At 40.4% G+C, this 22,398-nt stretch overlaps 1 protein-coding gene across 3 annotated transcripts; it reads right to left on the bottom strand.

Annotated features, from left to right (window-relative positions):
• Positions 1 to 4,085: 4,085 nt before the first annotated feature.
• LOC106094062 (UDP-glycosyltransferase UGT4) lies at positions 4,086 to 21,461 on the bottom strand. Of its 3 annotated transcripts, none has more exons than XM_013261233.2 (3): positions 20,671 to 21,461; positions 5,000 to 5,168; positions 4,086 to 4,935 (listed from the first exon to the last, which is right to left on the bottom strand). In XM_013261233.2, the coding sequence occupies exons 1-3, from the start codon at positions 21,339 to 21,341 to the stop codon at positions 4,204 to 4,206; spliced, it is 1,572 nt and encodes a 523-aa protein (XP_013116687.2). In that variant the 5' UTR covers positions 21,342 to 21,461; the 3' UTR covers positions 4,086 to 4,203. The 3 variants fall into 3 exon arrangements, with proteins under 3 accessions (XP_013116687.2, XP_013116686.2, XP_013116688.1); XM_013261232.2 differs by lacking the exon at positions 20,671 to 21,461 and adding an exon at positions 14,939 to 15,685; XM_013261234.2 differs by lacking the exon at positions 20,671 to 21,461 and adding an exon at positions 10,546 to 11,249.
• Positions 21,462 to 22,398: the final 937 nt, after the last annotated feature.

The following is a 22,398-nucleotide window of genomic DNA, read 5'->3' as shown; positions in this document are numbered from 1 at the left end:
AAGAGAGCTTTGGCTTTGATTGGCGACGGTAGGGTATCCAACTCAATTGTTTCCCTTGAGCATTGTCGTAATGTGTGTGTTGTTGTGTGACGCTGTTTTAACGAGGATCGGTCTATATGGGGGCTACATCAATAATATGTCATTAATGACATATTTTTTACAAGTCCGATATAGACCATCTTCGAACTTAATCTTTTTAAGGACAAAAAAAGAATCTGTGCAAATCTTCAGCTCAATATCTCTATTTTTAAAGACTGTAGCGTGATTTCAACAGACAGACGGACATAGCTAGATTGTCTTGGATTTTGATGAAGAATATATTGTATATACTTTATTAGGTCGGAAATGGATATTTCAATGTGTTACAAACGGAATGACAAAATGCATATACCCCCATCCTTCGGTGGTGGGTATAAAAATTCTACTAAAGAATTAAACACCAAACCGATGGCTTTGGTACAGGCACGTCCTTCTGCAGAGACAAAGAAGGAAATCTTGTAACCGACACAGATAGTGTGCTGAGGATATGGAAAGAACATTTTACTCAAAAGCCAGTGTTGGACAATGGCGGCGAAGAGGATACCTCGACCCGTCTGAAGAACAACAAGGCAGCAGGAGCCGACGGGTTACCCGCTGAACTATTAAAGACGGAGGCGACACGATGATAAGGCGTATGCACCAGCTTGTCTGCGCGATGTTTGACACCCTACTCACAAGACAACACATGCTACTCGTCAATGCGACGACTTCGATAACATAGGTTGGTCACCGGAAGTAGTAACTGCAGCCTTTGAAAGAATCGAAAGAGAGTCAGTAAAAATAGGTCTGGCAGTAAATGGAGATAAGACGAAATGGGTGGTTTCAACTCCCAAAACGCTTTGTACAACCGAGCAGATAAAGAAAATGGAGAAAGTTGGGAACCACAACTTTGAGATAGTCTGCAACTATATCTACATCGGCAACTATATCTACATTAAAATAAAACAAAGAGTAATGCTGGCAAAGAGATGCTAATTTGGATTAAGTTGCCAGTTTAGAAACAAGGCCACCTCGAAGGCCACAGACGAAGGTAGCACTATACAAGATATCATAGCCACATGTATCAATATATAACGGTTGCGTTGGCTAGATCATGTTGTCAGTGGGGATGAAGAGCCTCCAGCAAAGGAATCTTTTGAAGGCAACCGCGGTGGCACACGCAAACCGGGACGACCAAAAGCCTGATGGAAAGATCAAGTGGTGGGAGACATCCCGAAACTTGGTGTCATAGATTTAAGAATAAGCGCAAAAGATCAGGGCGCTTGGAACGCTATTCTACGTTCGGGAAGTGGAACAAATATTCTGTCATAGCCAATTAAAGTAAAGAAAGTATTTTGTACACAAATTAACATGGACAGACGGACAAAGCTAAATCGAATCAGAACTCCTTCTTTCTCCAGACCAGATTTCCTTTTTTGTCTCTGGAGGAGGATGTGCCAGCACCAAAGCCATCGGTTTGATTTTTAATTCTTTGGTAGAATTTCCAGACTTCATTCTGACTCCTGTACATCTCAATTCGCTCACACTCACGTCTTTCCTTTTTCTTTCTGCGGAATAGACGTTTCTCCTCTCTCCTTTTCTCCCGATACCTCTCCTTCATCTGGATCGTTGCAACTGAATACAGAGTTGCTCTATATGCCGCATTCTTGGCTTCAGCAGCATTACGACACTCTTGGTCGTACCATGGGTTTCTTGCTGGAGGCTTCCGGTACCCAAGTACCGATTTCTCGGCATTTTTCATGGAATGGGCAATAGTTTGACACTGCGCCATTATATCATCGGACCAAGGAGCGCTTTCATAAAGCAGTTGGGTCAGTCGAGTGAAGTTTGCCGCTGCCATTTGTTGTGTTTGCAGCTTTTCAATGTCCAGCTTCCGTGCATTGTCAGATCGTGCTTTCCTTGGCCATGTTCAAACGGGTGCGAACCTTTGCTGCAACAAGGTAATGATCCGAATCTATATTCGCTCCACAGATCGATCGAACATCTAACACGGTGGATGAATGCCTTCCATCGATCACAACATGATCAATTTGGTTCCTCTTGTTTTGATTGGGTAACAGCCATGTGGTTTTGTGAATATTTTTCTATTGAAATCTGGTGCCACTAACTACCATGTTTTTTGCCGCGGCGAAATCTATCGGCCTCAAACCATTACTGGACGTTATCTCGTGGAGGCTAAACTTTCCGATTGTTGGACCAAAAATGTCTTCCTATCTTCGCATTAAAATCTCCCCGAACGATTTTAATATCATGGGCGGAGCAGCGGTCATATTCTCCCTCTAGGCGCTCGTAGAAAATATCCTTGGTCTGTTAGTCCTTGTCTTCCATCGGGGCATGGGCACAAATATGGCTGATGTTGAAGAAATTGGCTTTTATGCGGATTGTGGCTAGCCTCTCATCCAACGGAGTAGAGCTGGAGACAAGGTGTTTCATTCTCCGACTAACCACAAATCCATAGCCAAATTTATGCCTCGTGTTATGGCAGCTGTGGTATAGTTCGTCACCGTTTTGGTGTTGTAGTGACGTTATTCCCAGTCCTTCGCACTTCCTGTAAGGCGCTTATATCTGCCTTGTACTTCTCTAATACATCCGCTAGCGCGTATACTGCACCTTCTCTATAAACAGTGTGGACATTCCAGGTGCAGATCCGCAAATCATGGTCCTTTTTTCGTTTGCGTGGGTCGTCAAAGTGGGGGGTGGGGCCCGTTTTTGCTATTCCTTTGTTTCTCATAGTAGTTCTCATAGTTTTCCGGGGGCGGGTTACTGGCCCAGCGCCTCAACCCCATGGGTTTTGTGGGATTGCACATGTATCACTCGTTGCGGCGAGCCGCCTGCTCCAAGATCCGACGCTCGCCTCCCGCCGCCCCTAACCAGGGAACAGACGCTGATATTGCCCATTGGTTATTTGAAGGCGCCAATAACTCTCCTTGTCTTCTCGAGTATCATTGGCACTCAGTATTTAATTAAGAGCCAGTGCCACCTGACTTCTCACTGAGATTCTCCTCTCGAAAATCGCCGACTGCCCGCGGCTGCATTTGCAGCTACTCCACATAAAAACGGAGCTTTCCACCATCCGCAACCTGTGGACGGTAGCTCTCAGCTAAGCTTCCCGTGATAACGATGGACACCACACTAGTCGGAGCTCAAAGTTCCACCCTGTGTGGTGCTCATAGTTATCCCGTATCGGCCGTTTACAAAGTACAGGTCGTAGTTTTCATCCGATGCGGTCTCAAAATTTGGTACGGGCATGTTTATCGGCCTAGAGACATAGAGTATTGAAATTGGGAAAATCGCTTCTGATTTGGATATAGCTCACATATATATGTTTATCCGATTTGCTGTAATAATGCAATAAAATGTTAATTGGTTAACCGATTTTCTCGAAATTTGACAGGAAGGTTTGCCTCTTGACTCTCGACAGTACTAGTGAATTTCCGGGAAATCGATTCAGATGTAGATATAGCTCTAATGCGTATACATCACCCGATTTTAGCTTCTGGAGTCACAGCAAGCGTATTTATTGAGCAATCTTGCCAAAACTTCGCACAACGCTTTCCTTGACAATTACCACAAAATCTAAGAAGTTTGTTTGAAATCGGTACAGATTTCGATATAGCTCCCATATATATGTACGTCAGATTTGGGTAATTTGCAATAATGTTGTCAACCATAACCCATCGGAAAACATCCGCCGAGGTCCATCAAAGTTAGTTCAGAATTGGATATAGCTCCCACATTGTACCTATAGGGTAGGTGTAGGGTATTATACAGTCGGCACAGCCCGACTTTTGTCCTTCCTTACTGGTTTAATCTATTTTCCGAGTTTTTCGTTAATCCAAACTAGCCCACACTTTTTTGCCTGGTTATTCAAGTGTGCAGCGTCACTGACCTTCTAAGATAACCGATTAAAAATCGTAAAGTCATCAAATACCACAACAGTTGTCAACAGAAGTTCATTATCGCACCGCAGTAAAAACGAGTCTATCCCAATAAATGTCCAATACCCTAGTTATGATAGTGACTAGGCATTTTGTTGTTGGCAGTTTTTCATTTAAAATAAATAACAAAAATACATTTTATTTGAGTCAAAAATATCAACTATGACTTAACTATAAAATTTCATTAAAAAAAAAGACACACATGTATTGTCCAATCACATATTCTCTAATCTTTTTTGGTTTTTTGTCTACTTGTCCCACATACTAATCTAAATACTAATTTGGCAGAAAATTTCATTATTTGAAAAACTAAATACAAGCCCACAAACAGGCAAGCGAAGACATCCAAATTATTAGCCTCCACAAAGGACATGGTCTTAAGGGGACTCTGCAAATGGGGGGCTCCCTTGTAGCGTATCAAATATTCCAACCAATATACGGCATTATCCTTAATCTTCAAAGGACGATCACGATAGAGATTCGAGAATTTCTTAACATTATTCGTATAGGTGTTATTCTCCAAGACCTCCTTTACTGCATTGAGAATGAGCTCCTCGCTTAGGGTTCTATCGTGATTTAAGGACAAACCATAAGCTTTTTGCACAACTTCCTCCATATTCATGGGTTGATCACCAAATATTGGCAGCCCCACCATGGGCACTCCATAGAACTTGGCCTCAGTTATGCCACCTTTACCACCATGGCCAAAGAACAACTTGACATTTGGATGACCTAAAATATCGGCTTGCGGCATCCATTTGCGGAAGAGTATATTTGATGAGTTGCCAGGAACCTTGGACTCATCATCACATTTCCAGAGCACCTTTTGGGGTAACTTTGAGAGGACATTGTAGATTTTCTCCAAAGTTTGAGGTTGTAAATGAGTGGTTTTAACATTGGTACCCAAACTGAAAAAGATGACTCCATGTTTGGCTGAAGTAACAAAGTCTTCAATGTCCTGGAAATTTTGAAGAAGGAGAGAATTAAAATCGTACAGGGGTAGTTGTTTTGAATCGCCTTACCTTCGGCAGTGGCTTGGGTTCTTCGTTCAAGTGAATGCCACCTATTTCAATGAGGCCTGGTACAAGCGGTCTTACTGGCTTCTCACTAAAGTGATGGCTGAAAAGAACCATGGTCACACGCTCCTTGGCCTTTTCATAGCTGGCATATCTGTCGGAGGGAAAATGTTTTCTGAAAATGAAGTAGAGAAAAAGGAGTGATTAAAATAATTTATGAAGAAAGAAAAAGTCTTATAGACTTTCTGTTAATAAACTCTTAGCAACTCAGCGAAATCGGCTTAGAAATTGGCCTTATCTAGACCTTAAATCGGGTGATAGGTCTATATGGTAGATATTCAAATGTAGTCCAATGTGCATAATATTCGGAAAGAATGTAAGTAGTAGTAGTGGGATACTTGGAGATGTTGAAAACCAAACAACGGTTCTGATTGGTTTTAATTTGGCAAAATTCCAGTTTTTTTGGTCTTCCTTCATTTTAAATGTGAAGACAAACCTCCCCGCGGTGTCACCTGGGTAGCGAACTTTAACAGATGTCACCTGGGTACATGATAGGAGGCCACCGTAGCGCAGAGGTTAGCATGTCCGCCTATGACGCTGAACGCCTGGTTTCGAATCCCGGCAAAACCACCAAAAAAATGTTCAGTGTTGGTTATCCCTTCCTAATGCTAGCGACATTTGTGAGGTACTTTGCCATATAAAAACTTCTCTCCAAAGAGGTGTTGCTCTACGGTACGCCGTTATCTTATCATTGAGCTTGAAAATTGACAGCACTCATTGATTTGTGAGAAGTTTTCCCCAATTCCTTAATGGAATGTTCGTGGGCAAATTTGAATTTTTTTAACTGGGTACCTTCCCCTAACATCCGCTAAAGGAAGTGAGCTAAAATGTGCCGCGAGTTTACATGTATTTAGAACGATAAAAATATGGGTTGGGGCGTCGGGTTTATAGCCCATCAGCCGAAAAACTTGAAGAGATTATTTTAAAAAACGAGGAAGATTAATAACACATGCACCCTACATTGACGACCCCCGCAAACTTTTTAAGGACCATGATTTGCGTATCTGCACTTGGAATGTCCGCACTGTTTACAGAGAAGTTGCAGCATACGCACTGGCGTATGTATTGGACAAATACAGGACAGACAATACCGTCATACAGGAAGTGCGATGGCTCGAAAAGGGCCATACAACAACACCGAGAGGTGACGCCCTATATTATGGCTGCCATAAAATGAGGCATGAATTTGGCCGTGGATTTGTGGTCAGTCGGAGACTGTAACACATTGACTCCAGGTTTACTCCGGTGGATTGGAGGCTAGGCACAATCCGCATAAAAGCAAAATTCTTCAATATTAGCCTTATTTGTGCCCATGCATCGACGGAAGACAAGGACGAACATACCAAGGATATTTTCTACGAGAGAATATGACCGCTGTCCCGCCCATGGAAGGAGCTTAAAAAGATAAGAAAAGTATCTTTGGCCCAACAGTTGGAAATTTAGGTCACACGAAGAATCTTCTGGAAGAAACTTCCGATAATGAATTTAGGCTAATAGACTTCGCCTAGGCAAAGAACTTGGTGGTTAGCGGTACCAGATTCCAACATCGAAGAATTCACACGGCCACCTGGCTTTCACCCGATAAAAACACGATAAACGAAACAGATCATGTTGTGATAGATGGGAGGTATTCAACCAGTGTGATAGATGTACAATTGATCATTACCTTGTTGCAGCATGGATTCGCACACGTCGTAGCGTGGCGAGAAACCTGCAAAATGACACTGGACGAAAAGGAGAGAGAAAAAACGTCTCTTCCGCAAGAAGAAGAAGGAAATTGATAGACGTGAGTGTGAGCGGATCGAGATGTTCAGGAGCCAGAAGGAAGTCCGCAAAATTCTACCAAAGAATTGAACAACAAACCGATGGCATGGTACAGTCACATCCTACACAGACAAAGAAATAATTCTGATAATTGATACATATCATGTGTTGAGCATATTTGAGCACTTTTCCCAGCTGCTGGTATCCAATGATGGTGGCCATGTGTATACCGCAGAACCAATCCCTAATGTGTACCACCTAGTCAAAACGAAGTCTACGTAGCAGTAACCCGGCTGAAAAACAATAAGGCAGCAGGGGCCGATGGGTTGCCGGCAGAACTTTTTAAGACCGGAGGCGAAACGCTGATAACGCGTATGTATCAGCTCATCTGCGCAATCTGGCCAGAAGAACCTATACCCTATGAATAGTATGTCACATACACAAGAAAGGGGACAAGACAGTATGTGCCAACTACAAAGGGATAAGTCTCTTCGCGGCACGGGATAGCTGTAAGCACCACACAAGCTGGAACATTGAGTTCCGATCTGTGTGGTGTTCACTACTTTCACGAGAAGCTTAGCTGCGAGCTACTGGGCACGTCCATAGGCTGCGGATAGTGGAATTCTCCATACGGAGTAGCTGTATTTGCAGTCGCGGACAATCAGCGGTATCGAATGGAGAGTCTCAGTGAGAAGTCGGGTTGCACCGCCCTTTGCACAAATACTGAGCGCCTTTGATGCTCGATATGACAAGGCGAGTTATTGGCCATCCTTTTCCCACGGCGATCAGTCCTTTAGGCCGGAACGAGCTTACTCGCCTACAGGAGCTTGACAAGGATCGCCACCTCCACGTGAAAATGTGATTACAGCAGCAACAACAACTCTTCACCATCGCATATAAAATACTATCGAGCGAACTGTGTGTTAAGTTTTAGACCTGCTAAATCCACCATAGACCAGATATTTACTCTGTGTCAAATCCTGGAAGACACCCATGTCTGAGCTTTGTATTCCAGCAAAACTGATACCACTTTGAAGGATAATGCTTGTTGATACAAGCTCCTCAGTTAAAATAGAAAAAACCTCTTAGAACTATTCAATACCAAACGAGGTTTCAGACAAGGAGACAGCCTATGCTGCTGAAGAAGATTATACGAAAATCAGGTGCGAATAGGCATGACATACTACTCACAAGAGAACACACGCTACTCGCCTATGCTGACGACATTGATATTATGGGTCGGTCACCGGAAGAAGCAGTTACAGCCTTAGAAAGTATCGAAGGTGAATTAACGAAATTGGGTTTGGCAGTAAATTAAATCCTGTAAACCGGAGGAGATAAAGAATTTCAAGGAAGTTAGAAACCACATCTTTCAGATATTCAGCAACCTTGGCATCACCCTAACTGAAACAATAATATTGGCTAACAGATGCTTCTTTAGATGGCACAATCAGATGAGGAACAAAGCCAACTCTCGACTGACGATAATACCACTACACAATACACTGACTCTACCCGTGCTGTTGTATGGCTCCGAAGCATGGGTACTTGCAAAAGTAGATGAGCAGGTACTTGGAGTGTTTAAAAGAAAAATCCTTCGTAAAATATATGAACCAGTTTACGTTAATGGAGAATATAGGCATCATATGAACCATGAGCTTTATGAGCTATATCACGCTATATCAATAAACTTGGTTAACCCGAAGCCTTTCGGGTCGACGCAGTCCGAGTTAAGGGTGTGGGCAACGAATGAGCATGCAACATTTTGGAAGATCGAATCGGTCGGTAGGACGGCGAAAATCATATGGGGTGAAGCAGATCGTGAGAATACGAGGCTATTACTGAAAGGAAGCAAGAAGGAGGTCAGTATAGCTATTGGTATCATAACGGGATGCATAGGACTACGAGGTCACTTATGTAAAATCGGTGCGGCAAGTGATAGCATGTGTAGGGCATGCGGGGAAGATTATGAGACGTTGGAGCATTTCCTTTTCCCGGCTTACGCGTCCAACAGATACCGGTACTTAGGTGGAGACACAATATCAGACATGAACTAACTTAGGGGAGTGGTATTGAAAACAATTAAGAATTTTGTAAGTGGCACGGAATTCCTAATTTAAAATTTTCTTTTTCGAGGTTCCTTTATAGTTTTTAGAGCGAACAACAAGCCGATTACTGGCTTAGGTGTATGTCCATAGTGGCATGAGGCGGATTAATATCTGCACCCTCTTTTCAACCTAACCTAACATAGTTCTTGATATCCATTCTGAGTTAAATAGGTCTTTTTATACCCTCCCCCATAGGATGGGGGTATACTAATTTCGTCATTCTATTTTTAACTCCTCGAAATATTCGTCTAAGACCCCATAATGTATATATATTCTTAATCGTCATGACATTTTAAGTCGAACTAGCAATGTCCGTCCGTCTGACTGTCGAAAGCACGCTAACTTTCGAAGGAGTAAAGCTAGCCGCTTGAAATTCTGCAAAAATACTTCTTATTAGTGTAGGTCGGTTTGGTATAGCTGCCATATAATCCGATCTGGGATCTGCAATTTTGCATGAGGTGTTTTAGTATGACTTCCAACAACTGTGCTGAGTATGGTTGAAATCGGCCCATAACCTGATATACCTGTCATATAAACCTATCTGGGGTTTTGACTTTTTGAGCGTCTAGTGTGCGCAATTCCTATCCGAGTTGGCTGAAATTTTGCACGACGTGTTTTGTTATGACTTCCAACAACTGTGTTAAGAAAAGTTCAAATCGGTCCATAACCTAATATAGCTACCATATAAACCGATCTGGAATCTTGACTTCTTGAGCGTCTAGAGTGCGCAATTCCTATCCGATTGGCTGAAATTTTGCACGACGTGTTTTGTTATGACTTCCAACAACTGTGCTAAGAATAGTTCAAATCGGTCCATAACCTGATATAGCTGCCATATAAACCGATCTGGAATCTTGACTTCTTGAGCCACTAGAGGGCGCAATTAATATCCGACTTAGCTCAAATTTTGCATGAGGTGTTTTATTACAACTTTCAACAACTGTGCTAAGAATAGCTCAAATCGGTCCATAACCTGATATAGCTGCCATATAAACCGATATAGGATCTTGACTTCTTGAGCACTAGAGAGCGCAATTATTACCCGATTTGGCTTCTCTCATAACCTTTAACATACGTGTCGAATTTGCCATGAATCGGTTTATAGCCTAATATAGCTCCCCTATAAACCGATCTCCCTATTTTATTTCATCAGCCCCTAAAGTGCCCAATTCTTACTAGATTTGGTTGAAATTTTACACAATGACTTGTACTATGGTCTCCAATATTCAGTTCAATTATGGTCCGAAATGAACCAATTATTTTCTTTTATCCTTTTGTTTGCCTAAAAAGAGATACCGTGGCAAGAGCTCGACAAATCCGATCCATGGTGGAGGGTATATAAGATTCGGCCCAGCCGAACTTAGCACGCTTTTACTTGTTTTAAATTATTAAAATGTACCGAAAGAATGTATATCGAAATATGATCCGACCTATACCATTATCCGTAGGGATGTCGAAGGATCTAACACAGATAACCGTGCCAAATTCTAGTGAATTCGCATATCGCTTTTTATGAGTCCAAGACCTACAGATCAGTCTATATGGCGGAGGGACAAATACAACTACAATAAATACGCTCAATACCTTAAATCAGCTTTGGACAGTTATGGCCATACTCACTCATATATAGGCTTCATAAAGTAATGTTGCCACAAAGAAATCAACAAATCCAGCATCACCGCAAACAAGTTGGTTATTCGAAACATAAATCCCTTACTCTCCACCGATATATGGAACATAGTCGACGAAGTATAAGTTATTTCCAAAGGATTACCAATGAACTGCAATATCTGAGAAATGGCAATATTTGGCCACACTAATGCCACCGGACAATTGAAAAGTTCAGCCAAACCAAAGAATATGTCACCATAAATATAACCCAATATCATCAAATCGAAATTATTGCCAGGATTTTTCATGAATTCTTGCATTTCAGGATCATCCAAAGTTTCAACCAAAGAACGAAAAATATCACCAAATATAGCCAAGCCATTGAATATACGCCTAAAGCCCTTTGACTGGCAGAGATGTACGGTCGCATCCATATCAAAATTGCCCAAAGTTAATTGGATGTGTTTAACGCTGGGGTGTAGCCAATCCGGTCTTAAAGGCAACACCGAGATGACGGTTATATTATGGCCTTTTTCGGCCACAGCTGTCTCGATAATCAAATGTGAAGGACTAAAGCTGGGTAAAAACACCAAAATATTGGCTCCGTCTGAAGGCAAGGGTCTGATAATGATAAACGCTGTCACCAATAATATACAATTAAATGTTCTGCCCATTTTAACAAAATTTTATATGAAGTGGTTATTTAGGTTCCGTTGTGTACTAATTGGTCAAAAGCTAAATGTTGACTAACAAAAAATAGAAATTGTAAATTCATCCTCTCCACACTCCATATCAATTGAATGTCATTCAAGTATTCTATCTGTACAACCTGTTGTCTGGTTTTAATTGAGGGCTATTTGAATATCTTGTATGCATTCCTCCTATTTTTAGATTGCTTTGTAAAATTGTGGTATATGGCCGATATGAAAACGATATGAATTTACAGTGGGTGAGAGTGAGAGAGCACAATGTGAATAGAGATAATGTAGACAAAATTACTTACTTTTGCCCATTTATGGGCCACGACTTTAAATCGAGATCTGGACCGATTTGGGCCAAGTTGCAGAAAAATGTCGAAGAGCCTAACACAGAGCAATGTCCCAAATTTCGGCGACATCGGGCAATAAATGCGCCGTTTATGGGCCCAAAACCTTAAATCGAGAAATCGGTCCATATGGCAGCTATATCCAAATCTGAACCGATCATGGCCACATTAAAGAAAGATGTCGAAGGGCCTAAGTCAGCTCCATGTCCCAAATTTCAGCAAAATCGGATAATAAATGTGGTTTTTATGGGTCTAAGATCCTAAATCGGAGGATCGGTCAAAATGACAGCTATATCCAAATCTGGACCGATCTGAGCCAAATTGACGAAGGATCTCGAAGGGCCTAACATAACTCACTGTCCCAAATTTCAGAAAAATCGGATAATAATGTGGTTTTCATGGGCCTGAGACCCTAAATCGGAGGATCGGTCTATATGGCAGCTTTATCCAAAACTGGACCGATCTGGGCCAAATTGAAGAAGGATGTTGAAGAGTCTAACACAACTCACTGTCCCAAATTTCAGCAAAATCGGATAATAAAGGTGGTTTTCATGGGCCTAAGACCCTAAATCGGAGGATCGGTCTATATGGCAGCTATATCCAAATCTAGATCGATCTTGGCCAAATTGACGAAGGATGTTGAAGTGCCTAACACAACTCCATGTCCCAAATTTCAGCAAAATCGGATAATAAAGGTGGCTTTTATGGGTCTAAGACCCTAAATAGGAGGATCGGTCTATATGGCAGCTATATCCAAATCTGGACCGATCTGAGCCAAATTGATGAAGGATGTTGAAGTGCCTAACACAACTCCATGTCCCAAATTTCAGCAAAATCGGATAATAAATGTGGCTTTTATGGGCCTAAGACCCTAAATCGGCGGATCGGTCTATATGGGGGCTATATCAAGATATAGTCCGATATAGCCCATCTTCAAACTTAACCTGCTTATGGACAAAAAAAGAATCTGTGCAAAGTTTCAGCTCAATATCTCTATTTTTAAAGGCTGTAGCGTGATTTCAACTGACAGACGGATATGTCTAGATCGTCTTAGATTTTTACGCTGATCAAGAATATATATACCTTATAGGGTTGGAAATGGATATTTCGATGTGTTGCAAACGGAATGACAAAATGAATATACCCCCATCCTTCGGTGGTGGGTATAACAATTAAAAGCGTGCTAAGTTCGGCCGGGCCGAATCGTGGGAACCCACCACCATGGATTTTGATAAAATATGGGAGCTATTGTATATCTGGTTATGGACTGATTTGGAACGTTCTAGCCTTAGGTGTTGAGAGTCATAACATAAAATTTCATCCAAATCGGATAAAAATCGCGGCTTGTAAGCGCTCAAGAAGTCAAATCAAGAGATTGGTTTATATGGGAGCTATATCAGGTTATAGACCGATTCGGACCGTACTAGACACAGTTGTTGTAACAGAACACTATGTGCAAAATCTTAGCCCAATCGGATGAAAATTGAGGCTTCCAGGGAATCAAGGAGTCATCAGGAGATCGGTTTATATGGGACCTATAAAAGGTTCTTGACCGATTTGCACCATACTTGGCACAGTTGTTGGAAGTCAACATTTCAGCCAAATCGGTTAAAAATTGCGGCTCCAGGGGCTCAAGAGCTATATCAAGAGCTATATGGCCCATTTGCAATTCCCAACGACCTACATTAATATAAAGTATATGTGCAAAAATTCTGCCAGCTTTACGCGTTCGACGGCTATCGTAATTTCGACAGACGGACAGACGAACGGACATGGCTAGTTCGACTCAGAATGTCGAGACGATCAAGAGTATATATACTTTATGGGGTCTTAGATCAATATTTCGAGGTGTTGCAAACGGAATGAATGGTGGCGGGTATAAAAATCTTTCGCAGTAGTTATCCCCTTCTATTTTTCGCAATTCGTTTTTCTGGGAGGGATGAATGGAGGGCGAATGCTGTACTTGAGGAGGATGAGATCTCGATATACACCGATGGCTTTAAAATGGAGTCGGTATGTCTCTGAGACTGGCAGAACGGTGTACGATCTTTCAGGAAGAGGTCTGTGCCATTACAGTAGCCTCAAGGGAAATTCTGGCAAGGGATTTCCCCCCCTGCTATCGTGATTTTGACAGGCGGACGGACGGACACGGCTAGATCGACTCAGAACCTCGAGACTTTTTGGGGTCTTAGACAAATATTTTGAGGTGTAACAAACGGAATGACTTCATTAGCATATCTCCAAAAGAAAAATTCTACGTGAACCAAATTATAAATTATTGATATAGCGGTTGGGTTTGCATTTTGGACCACTGTGCGTTACCTCTTACCAATAGTGCTTTCTTTAAATATTCTTCTTATAAGTATCTCTCTGTAGGCTTCTGTGTTTTTATACCCTCCACCATAGAAAGGGGGTATACTAATTTCGTCATTCTGTTTGTAACACCTCGAAATATTCCTCTGAGACCCCATAAAATATATATATTCTTGATCGTCATGTCATTTTAAGTCGATCTAGCCATGTCCGTCCGACCGTCTGTCTGTTGGAAGCACGCTAACTTTCAAAGGAGTAAAGCTAGCCGCTTGAAATTTGGCACGAATACTTCTTATTAGCGCAGGTCGGTTTGGGTTGTATATGAGCAAAATCGGTTCATTTTTTGATATTGCTACTACATAATCCGATCTGGAATCTTAACTTCTTGAGTCCCTAGAGGGCGCAGTTCTTATCCGATTTGGCTGAAATTTTGCATGAGGTGCTTTGTTATGTTACTGGATAACTGTGTTAAGTGTGGTTCAAATCGGTTTATAACCTGAGATAGCTGTCATATAAACCGATTGCATGAGGTGCTTTGTTATGATTTCCAACAACTGTGCTAAGTATGGTTGAAATCGGTCCATACCCTGATATAGCTGTAGTATAAACCGATCTGGGGTCTTGACTTGTTGACCTACTAGAGGGCGAAATTTCAATCCGATTTGGCATTACATGTTTCATAATGACTTCCAACAACTGTGCTAAGTTCAAATCGGTCCATAATCTGATATAGCTACCGTATGAACCGATCGGGGATCTTGACTTTTTAAACCTCTAGAGAGCGCAACTCTTATCCGTTTAGCTGAAAGTTTTTTTTAACGCCTTCTCCCATGACCTTCAACATACGTGTTCAATATGGTTTACTTGTTTCTTTTTAATCCGGAGACCGGCTTAAATGGGAGAGCTACAACAATTATGGACTGTTAGTCATGGCTGTTTAAAATCCTAACAAATTTTAACAGTCATTGTGTTCAATTTCAGACAGATCGAATAAGAATTGCATTCACTATATTCCACAATAAATTAAGCCATTTCCATACTCACTCATAAATGGATCTCTCCATATATTCTCGTACAGCTGTTGTTACAAAATCTACAACCAAAGTTAGAACATTATTCAAACGAAAGCGAAATCCTGTAGGATGTGTTGCCAAATTCAACATTGATACAATGCTATAGGAAATTTCATAGGGATTTCCAATCAGCCTCATTACATATCCCAATGGTACATTGGACCACAGCAAAGCCACTGGACAATCGAAATGTTCGCCCAAACCAAAAAAGAAATCACCAAATATATACCCATAGAGTATTAAATCGAAATTATTTCCATTATTATTCCTCAATTCCAACATTTGGGGATCCTCCAAACAGTCAGCCAACGATAAGGTGGTATCTTCATAAAACTTCATTAGGTCCCAAATGCGGGCAAGATTAAAATTTGTAATTGCTTTCATAGCCAAATACATATCGAAATGACCTCGATCGAGTTTAATGTAAGTTATACTGGGATGCAGCCATTCTGACTTTAAAGGCAGCACAGATACCACTGTCACATTGTGATTGCGTTGGGCCATTTCCTTGACTACAGCCATCTGCGAAACTAAGTGTGAAGGGCTTGACGATGGAAGAAAAGCCAAAATGTTTGCTCCCTCCGAACAGGTGATCACAAGGCATATTGGCAAAATAGTGTAGAATTTTATAAGGCTATACCAATTCATTTTGTCACTTATCACGATAGTATTTTTGTTATTTCTTTACAAAATGCAATTGTAAATACATTCGCTCTTGGATAGGGTTATTGTTACACTGATTCTCACGTACCTATCATGTTAATTTAAATGCGACTTAGTTGTTAGGGAAGCTTAGCGTAAGCATCAATTAAAATAAATTAGTTTCATTATATTCACCACTATAGTAAGGGGGATTATAAATAATACCTTTCATACTAGCCCAATGTACTATTGATAGCAAATACCACTTTTTTATACCCTCCACCACATTTATTTCGTCATTCTTTTTGTAACACCTCGAAATAAGCGTCGAAGACCCTATAAAGTATATATTCTTGATCGTCATGATATTTTATGCCGATCTTGCCATGTCCGTCTATCCGTCCGTCCATCCGTCTGTCTGTCTGTCCATCCGTCTGTATGTCGAAACCACGCTAACTTTCGAAGGAGTAAAGCTAGCCGCTTGAAATTTTTCACAAATATTTCTTAGTAGTGTAGGTCGGTTGGGATTGTAAATGGGCCAAATCGGGCCATGTTTTGATATAACTGCCATATAAACCGATCTTGGGTCTTGACTTCTTGAGCCTCTAGAGGACGCAAATTTCGTCAAATTTGACTGAATTTTGCACGTGTTGTTTTGGTATCACTTTCAACAACTGTGCTAAGTATGGTTGAAATCGGTTCATAACCTGATATAGCTGTCAAATAAACCGTTCTCGGGACTTGACTTCTTCAGCTATTAGAGGGTGCAATTTTTATTCGATTTGGCTGTAATTTTACATGTGGTGTTTTGGTATCACTTCCAATAACTGGATCAAATCGGTTCATAACATGGTATAGCTGCTATATAAACCGATCTTGGATCTTGAGTTCTTGAGCCGCTAGAGGGCGCAGTTCTTATCCGATTTGGCTGAACTTTTGCATAAGATGTTTTGGTATCACTTCCAACAACTGTGCTAAGTATGGTTCAAATCGGTTCTTAAACTGGTATAGCTGATATATAAACCGATCTAGAATTTTGAGTTCTTGAGCCGCTAGAGGGCGCAGTTCTCATCCGATTTGCCTGAAATTTTGCTTGAGGTTTTTTGTTATGACTTCCAACAATTGTGTTAAGTATGGCGCAAATCGGTACACAACCTAATATAGCTGCCATATTAACCGATCTGGGATATCGACTTCTTGAGCCACTAGGGCGAAATTCTAATCCGATTTGGCAGAAATTTTGTACAACGGCTTCTCCCATGACCTACAACATACGTATCCAATATGGTCTGAATCGATCTATAGCTTGATACAGCTCCAATATAAATCGATCTCCCGATTTTGCTTCTTGAGCCCCGATAAGGCGCAATTCTTATTCGAATGAACTGAAATATTACACAATGACATCTACAATGTCCAGCATTCAATTCATTTATGGTCCGAATCGGACTATTACTTGATATAGCTACAATAGCATAAAGTTCTTATTCACTATTCTTTGTTTGCCTAAAAAGAGACACCACGCAAAGAACTCGACAAATGCAAACCACGATGGAGGGTATATAAGCACGCTCTTACTTGTTTAGATTCTAAACTTTTATCAACTTATCTTCTCAGTCATGCCAAACAAGGTCGGAATCAGGTTGTGGGGCACCTGATATAGCTTTTATGTAAACCGATCTCCCGATGTAAATTCATTGGCAACCTAAAAGGCAGAAAACTACTCCATTTCGATCGAAATTATGCATGGGGCTTTCCCTTATGACCTCCAGCATACATATCTAGTATGATTTGTATCGATCCTAAAACTTATATTGCTTCTTTATAAATTGATTTTTATACCCTCCACCATAGGATGGGGATATACTAATTGCGTCATTCTGTTTGTAACTCTTCGAAATATTCCACTGAGACACCATAAAGTATATATATTCTTTATCGTCATGTCATTTTAAGTCGATCTAGCCATATTTGTCGAAAGCACGCTAACTTTCGAAGGAGTAAAGCTAGCCGCTTAGAACTTTGCATGAATACTTCTTATTAGTGTAGGTCGGTTGGGATTGTTAATGAGCCCTTTTCGGTCCATGCTTTGATATAGCTACCCTATAAACGAATTTTGGATCTTGACTTCTTTAGTCACTAGAGGGCGCAATTCTTATCCGATTTGGCTTTGCATGAGGTGCTTTGTTATGATTTCCAATAAGCGAGTTATGTGTGGCTCAAATCGGTTGATAAACTGATATAGCTGTCATATAAACCGATCTGGGGTCTTGACTTCTTCAGTCTCTATAGGGCGGATTTCTCATCCGATTTGGCTGAAATTTTGCATGAGGTGTTTTGATATGACTTCCAACAACTGTGCCAAATAGGGTTTCAATTAGTCCATAAACTAATATAGCTGCCATATAAACCGACCTTGAGCCCCTAGAGAGCGCTCATGAACTTCAACATACTTATCAATTATGGTCTGAATCGGTCTATAACCTGACACAGCTCCCATATAACCTGATACAGCTCCCATATAACCTGATACAGCTCCAATATAAACCAACAACTGTGCTAAGTTTGATTCAAATCGGGTCATAACCTGATATAATTGCCATATAAACCGATCTTGGGTCTTGACTTCTTGAGCTTTTAGAAGGCGCTGATATAGCTGTCATATAAACCGATCTTGGGTCATGACTTCTTGAGCTTTTAGAAGGAGCAATTCTTATCCAATTTGGCACAAATTTTGTAAAACGGCTTCTCCCATGGCCTTCAACATACGTGTGCAATATGGTCTGAATCGATGCTTGATACAGCTCCCATATAAACCGATCTCCCGATTTTGCTTCTTGAAGAAGGAGCAATTCTTATCCGATTTGGCACAAATTTTGTACAACGGCTTCTCCCATGGCCTTCAACATACGTGTGCAATATGGTCTGAATCGATCTATAGCTTGATACAGCTCCCATATAAAACGATCTCCCGATTTTGCTTCTTGAGACCCGAATCGGACTATGACCCCCTCCTCCGTCCATATTCATTATTCTTTGTTTGCCTAAAAAGAGATACTGCGCAAAGATCTCGATAGATGCGATCCATGGTGGAGGGTAAATAAGATTCGGCCCGGCCGAACTTAGCACACTCCTACTTGTTTGTTTTACAATGTATGCGTAGTGTTGGGTATACGGGTACAGATTTCAAACAGGAGTTACTTAACATGATTTTACTATATACGTTAAAAACATAGAAATCGGTTGTTAATTATTGGTTAACTAGTGCATACACTTTTACCCCTTTTATGGTTGGCAAGGTATTAAAATTTATTAATGAAAATAGAAATGGCTGGTAGTTGTGAAATTAGTATGTATAAATCAAAGAAAATCAAGTTCTTTGCCCGATATCTCTTTATAAGCAAAGAAAAGCTAATGGAGAAGAATTGCTGTATATTGATAATGCTATTGGAGCTATATCAAATTATGAGCCGATTCGGGGCACGAGACCATAGTAGAAGTCATTGTGTAAAATTTCAGTCTGATCCTATAAGATAAGTATATAAGCCCCTATGGGGCGCAAGTACTAAATTCCGGAGATCGGTTTATATGAGAGTAATGTCAGGTTATGGGCCGATTCATACTATATTTGGCACGCTTGTTGGAGGTCAAATGAATAAGCCCGGCAGCCCGAAGAATGTTTTGAAATGCCGAGGCGACCAACTTAAGGGCCTGCCATGAGACACCTGGACCACCTAGGGACCTACCATTTCAAATTTCAAAGAGTTATTTCTATCCGCTTTCAAATGGCATAGTCTTACTAGTTTTTTCGATTCTATTTCACTGTGTGCCGTTGAACACCACCCAAATCAGAGCTCAGAGTTCCAACCCGTGTGTTGCACATAGTCAATACGTGCCGGGGGGAAAAATAAATCTGTTAGTGTTTATGTGGTGTGATGAGGTCCCTTATTAGTATATCCGACTTACTTAGATTTTATACCCTACACCACTACTGTGGTACAGGGTATTAGCATTTGTTTGTAACACCCAAAAGAAAGAGAGATAGACCCATTGATAAGTATACCGATCGACTCAGAATCACTTCTGATTCGATTTAGCTATGTCCGTCTGTCTGTACGAATCTGTCTGTCTGTCCATGTTAATTAGTGTACAGACTACAAGTCGCAGTTTTCATCCGATCGTCTTCAAATTCGCTACAGACACGTTTTTCGGCCTAGAGAGGAAGCCTATTGAAATTGGAAAAAATCGGTTCAGAGTTAGATATAGCTTCTATATACAATATACGTTCGTCCAATTTGCAGTTATAATGCAATAAAATGGTCATTTGGTAACCGATTCTCTCGAAATTTAGCAGGAAGAATTTTCTAATGACCCTCGATATTACTGGCGAATTTCATAGAAATCGGTTCAGATTTAGACATAGCTCTCATATATATATCGCCCGATTTTCACTCCTAGAGCAACTACAAGCGCATTTATTGATCAATCTTCCCAAAACTTTGTACAACGCTTTCCTCGACGACTTCCACAATATCCACAAAATTTAGTCGAAATCGGTTCAGATTTAAATATAGCTCCCATATATATATTCGTCCGATTTGCAGTTATAATGCAATAAAAGCGTCATTTGTTAACCGATTCTCTCTAAATTTAGCAGGAAGGATTTTCTAATGACTCTCGATATTACTGGTTCAGATTTAGATATAGCTGCCATATATACATCGATAGATTTTCACTTCTATGGTCACTGCAAGCGCATTTATTGACCAATCTTTTTTGTACATCGCTAATTTTGTACATCGCTTTCTCCGACGACTACCACAATATCTAAGAAATTTGCTAGAAATCGGTTCAGATTTAAATATAGTTCCCATATATATGTTTGTCAGATTTGCAATAATGTTGTCTTTTGTCCACCATATTTGCTCGAAATTTAATACGGATTGTTTAATAACCCTCTGAAAATAGTGTAGGTGTAGAGTATTATAAAGTCGGCATCGCCCGACTTTTGTCATTCCTTAATGGTTAATACATATATTTATAAATCTACTCACTACTTACTCATATACAGATCTTGACCCTTGTTCTCGAATTGTCAGCATGATATATTCCACAGCCATAAATAGGACATTCTTGAGGCGAAATAGAATTCCATTGCCATTTGGATTCACATTCAAAATGGAAACTATGGTATAGGATATTTCAAATGGGTTGCCTATTAATTTCATGATGGGTACCAAGGGAATATTTGGCCACAACAATGCCACTGGACAATCGAAATGTTCTGCCAGGCCCACAAAAAATTCACCAAATATATAGCCATACAGCATTAAATCGAATTTATTCCCACGATTATTTCTCAACTCCAACATTTTGGGATCTTCCAGAGATTCTGCCATTGACGAAGACATTTCACTAAACATCTTAAAGAAATTCCACATAAAGTAGAGACCATTGCTTTTGGTTGCATTCATAGCCGAATTCATGTCAAAGAGGCCTCTGTCGAGTTTTATGTAAGTCATGCTGGGATGCAGCCATTCCTGTTTTAATGGCAGCACAGAGACCACTGTCACATTATGATTGCGCTCGGCCATTTCTCTCACCACTGCCATTTCTATGATCAGATGGGAAGGACTGGCTGAGGGTAGAAAAGCCAGCACATTTGCTGCCTTCGAGATGCCTGCGAACACTCCTAGCAATAATAACAAAATTTGCATATGGCAAGCCTTCATTTTTAGAATATTTTTATGATTTTTTTTTATTTGGTAACCAAACTAAAAGAGCAACACATTTGTTCGATTTAAAAGTTACTTTAATACTGCCTTAAATTGCTTGTGGTAGCCACTTAATATGCCACTGTAGAAATTTTGGAGCTCTTTTCCGATTAATTGATAATTTTTAGTTTTGTTTACTAGACGCAATAGATTGTCGAGCCCCCGAATGTGTTAGATAGCGGAGAGTCTATTGATCAGACGTCATAAACAAGTTTGAAATTCACAATGAGTCTTGTCTTATAATAATACACTCAAAGAACGCAAGTCATTATAGCTCCATGATAATAACTAGTCGCATTGTGACTCTTATAAAAAATTAATATGTAAATTACTTTTTAATATACATGCAACACCATTTCATATAAAACAAGTAAAAGGCAATATGTTCTGAAATCTCGTAGAAATCTGATAATATACATGACTCCAGGTAAAAAAAGATAATTCATTCATTTATTCAATTCATCATTTATGAAAAATGGTGGGACCATTTTTATTATAAACTGCAAGAATTTGTGACGAATACAAAGAATGGACACTTTCTTATTGCGCAAAATATTGTCAATCCAGCCTCTGAAAATATGCCTGATATGTGAAAATGAGACTCTATCCCGGCGCCGTTTGGTGCCAAAATGTGTCAAATTCACGAATAGCGTTCAAAGCTATAAGTTACTATAAAACAAGTAAAAAGGCGTTAAGTTCGGCCGGACCTCGGGAATATACGTAAACCACCATTCATCAAAATCCGGTGAAAATTGTATACCTGAATTTCGGCGACATCGTGTAATAAATTCACCTTTTATGGGCCCAAAACCTTAAAAAGAGAGATCGGTCTATATGACAACTATATCCAAGTCTTAACCCATTTGTGCCATATTGCAGGATTATGTCGAGGGGCTTAACTTAACTCACTGTTCCAAATTTCGGCGACATCGGACAATAAATGAGCATTTTATGGGCCCAAAACCTGAAATCGAGAGATCGGTCTATATGGCAGCTATATCCAAAATGGGTCCGA

This window comes from Stomoxys calcitrans, chromosome 2 (assembly GCF_963082655.1).
Source record: "Stomoxys calcitrans chromosome 2, idStoCalc2.1, whole genome shotgun sequence".
NCBI lineage: Eukaryota > Metazoa > Arthropoda > Insecta > Diptera > Muscidae > Stomoxys > Stomoxys calcitrans.
The sequence above is the reverse complement of the archived record's forward strand: the minus strand, read 5'-3'. Positions and strand labels throughout refer to the sequence as shown.

Coding starts and splice junctions, on each gene's coding strand:
- LOC106094062 (XM_013261232.2), bottom strand. CDS start 15,615: ATGAATTGGTATAGCCTTATAAAATTCTACACTATTTTGCCAATATGC. Junction 5,169..14,938: donor ATGGAGAGATCCATTTATGA/GTGAGTATGGAA, acceptor CTTCATTTTCAG/AAAACATTTTCCCTCCGACA. Junction 4,936..4,999: donor AACCCAAGCCACTGCCGAAG/GTAAGGCGATTC, acceptor CAAAATTTCCAG/GACATTGAAGACTTTGTTAC.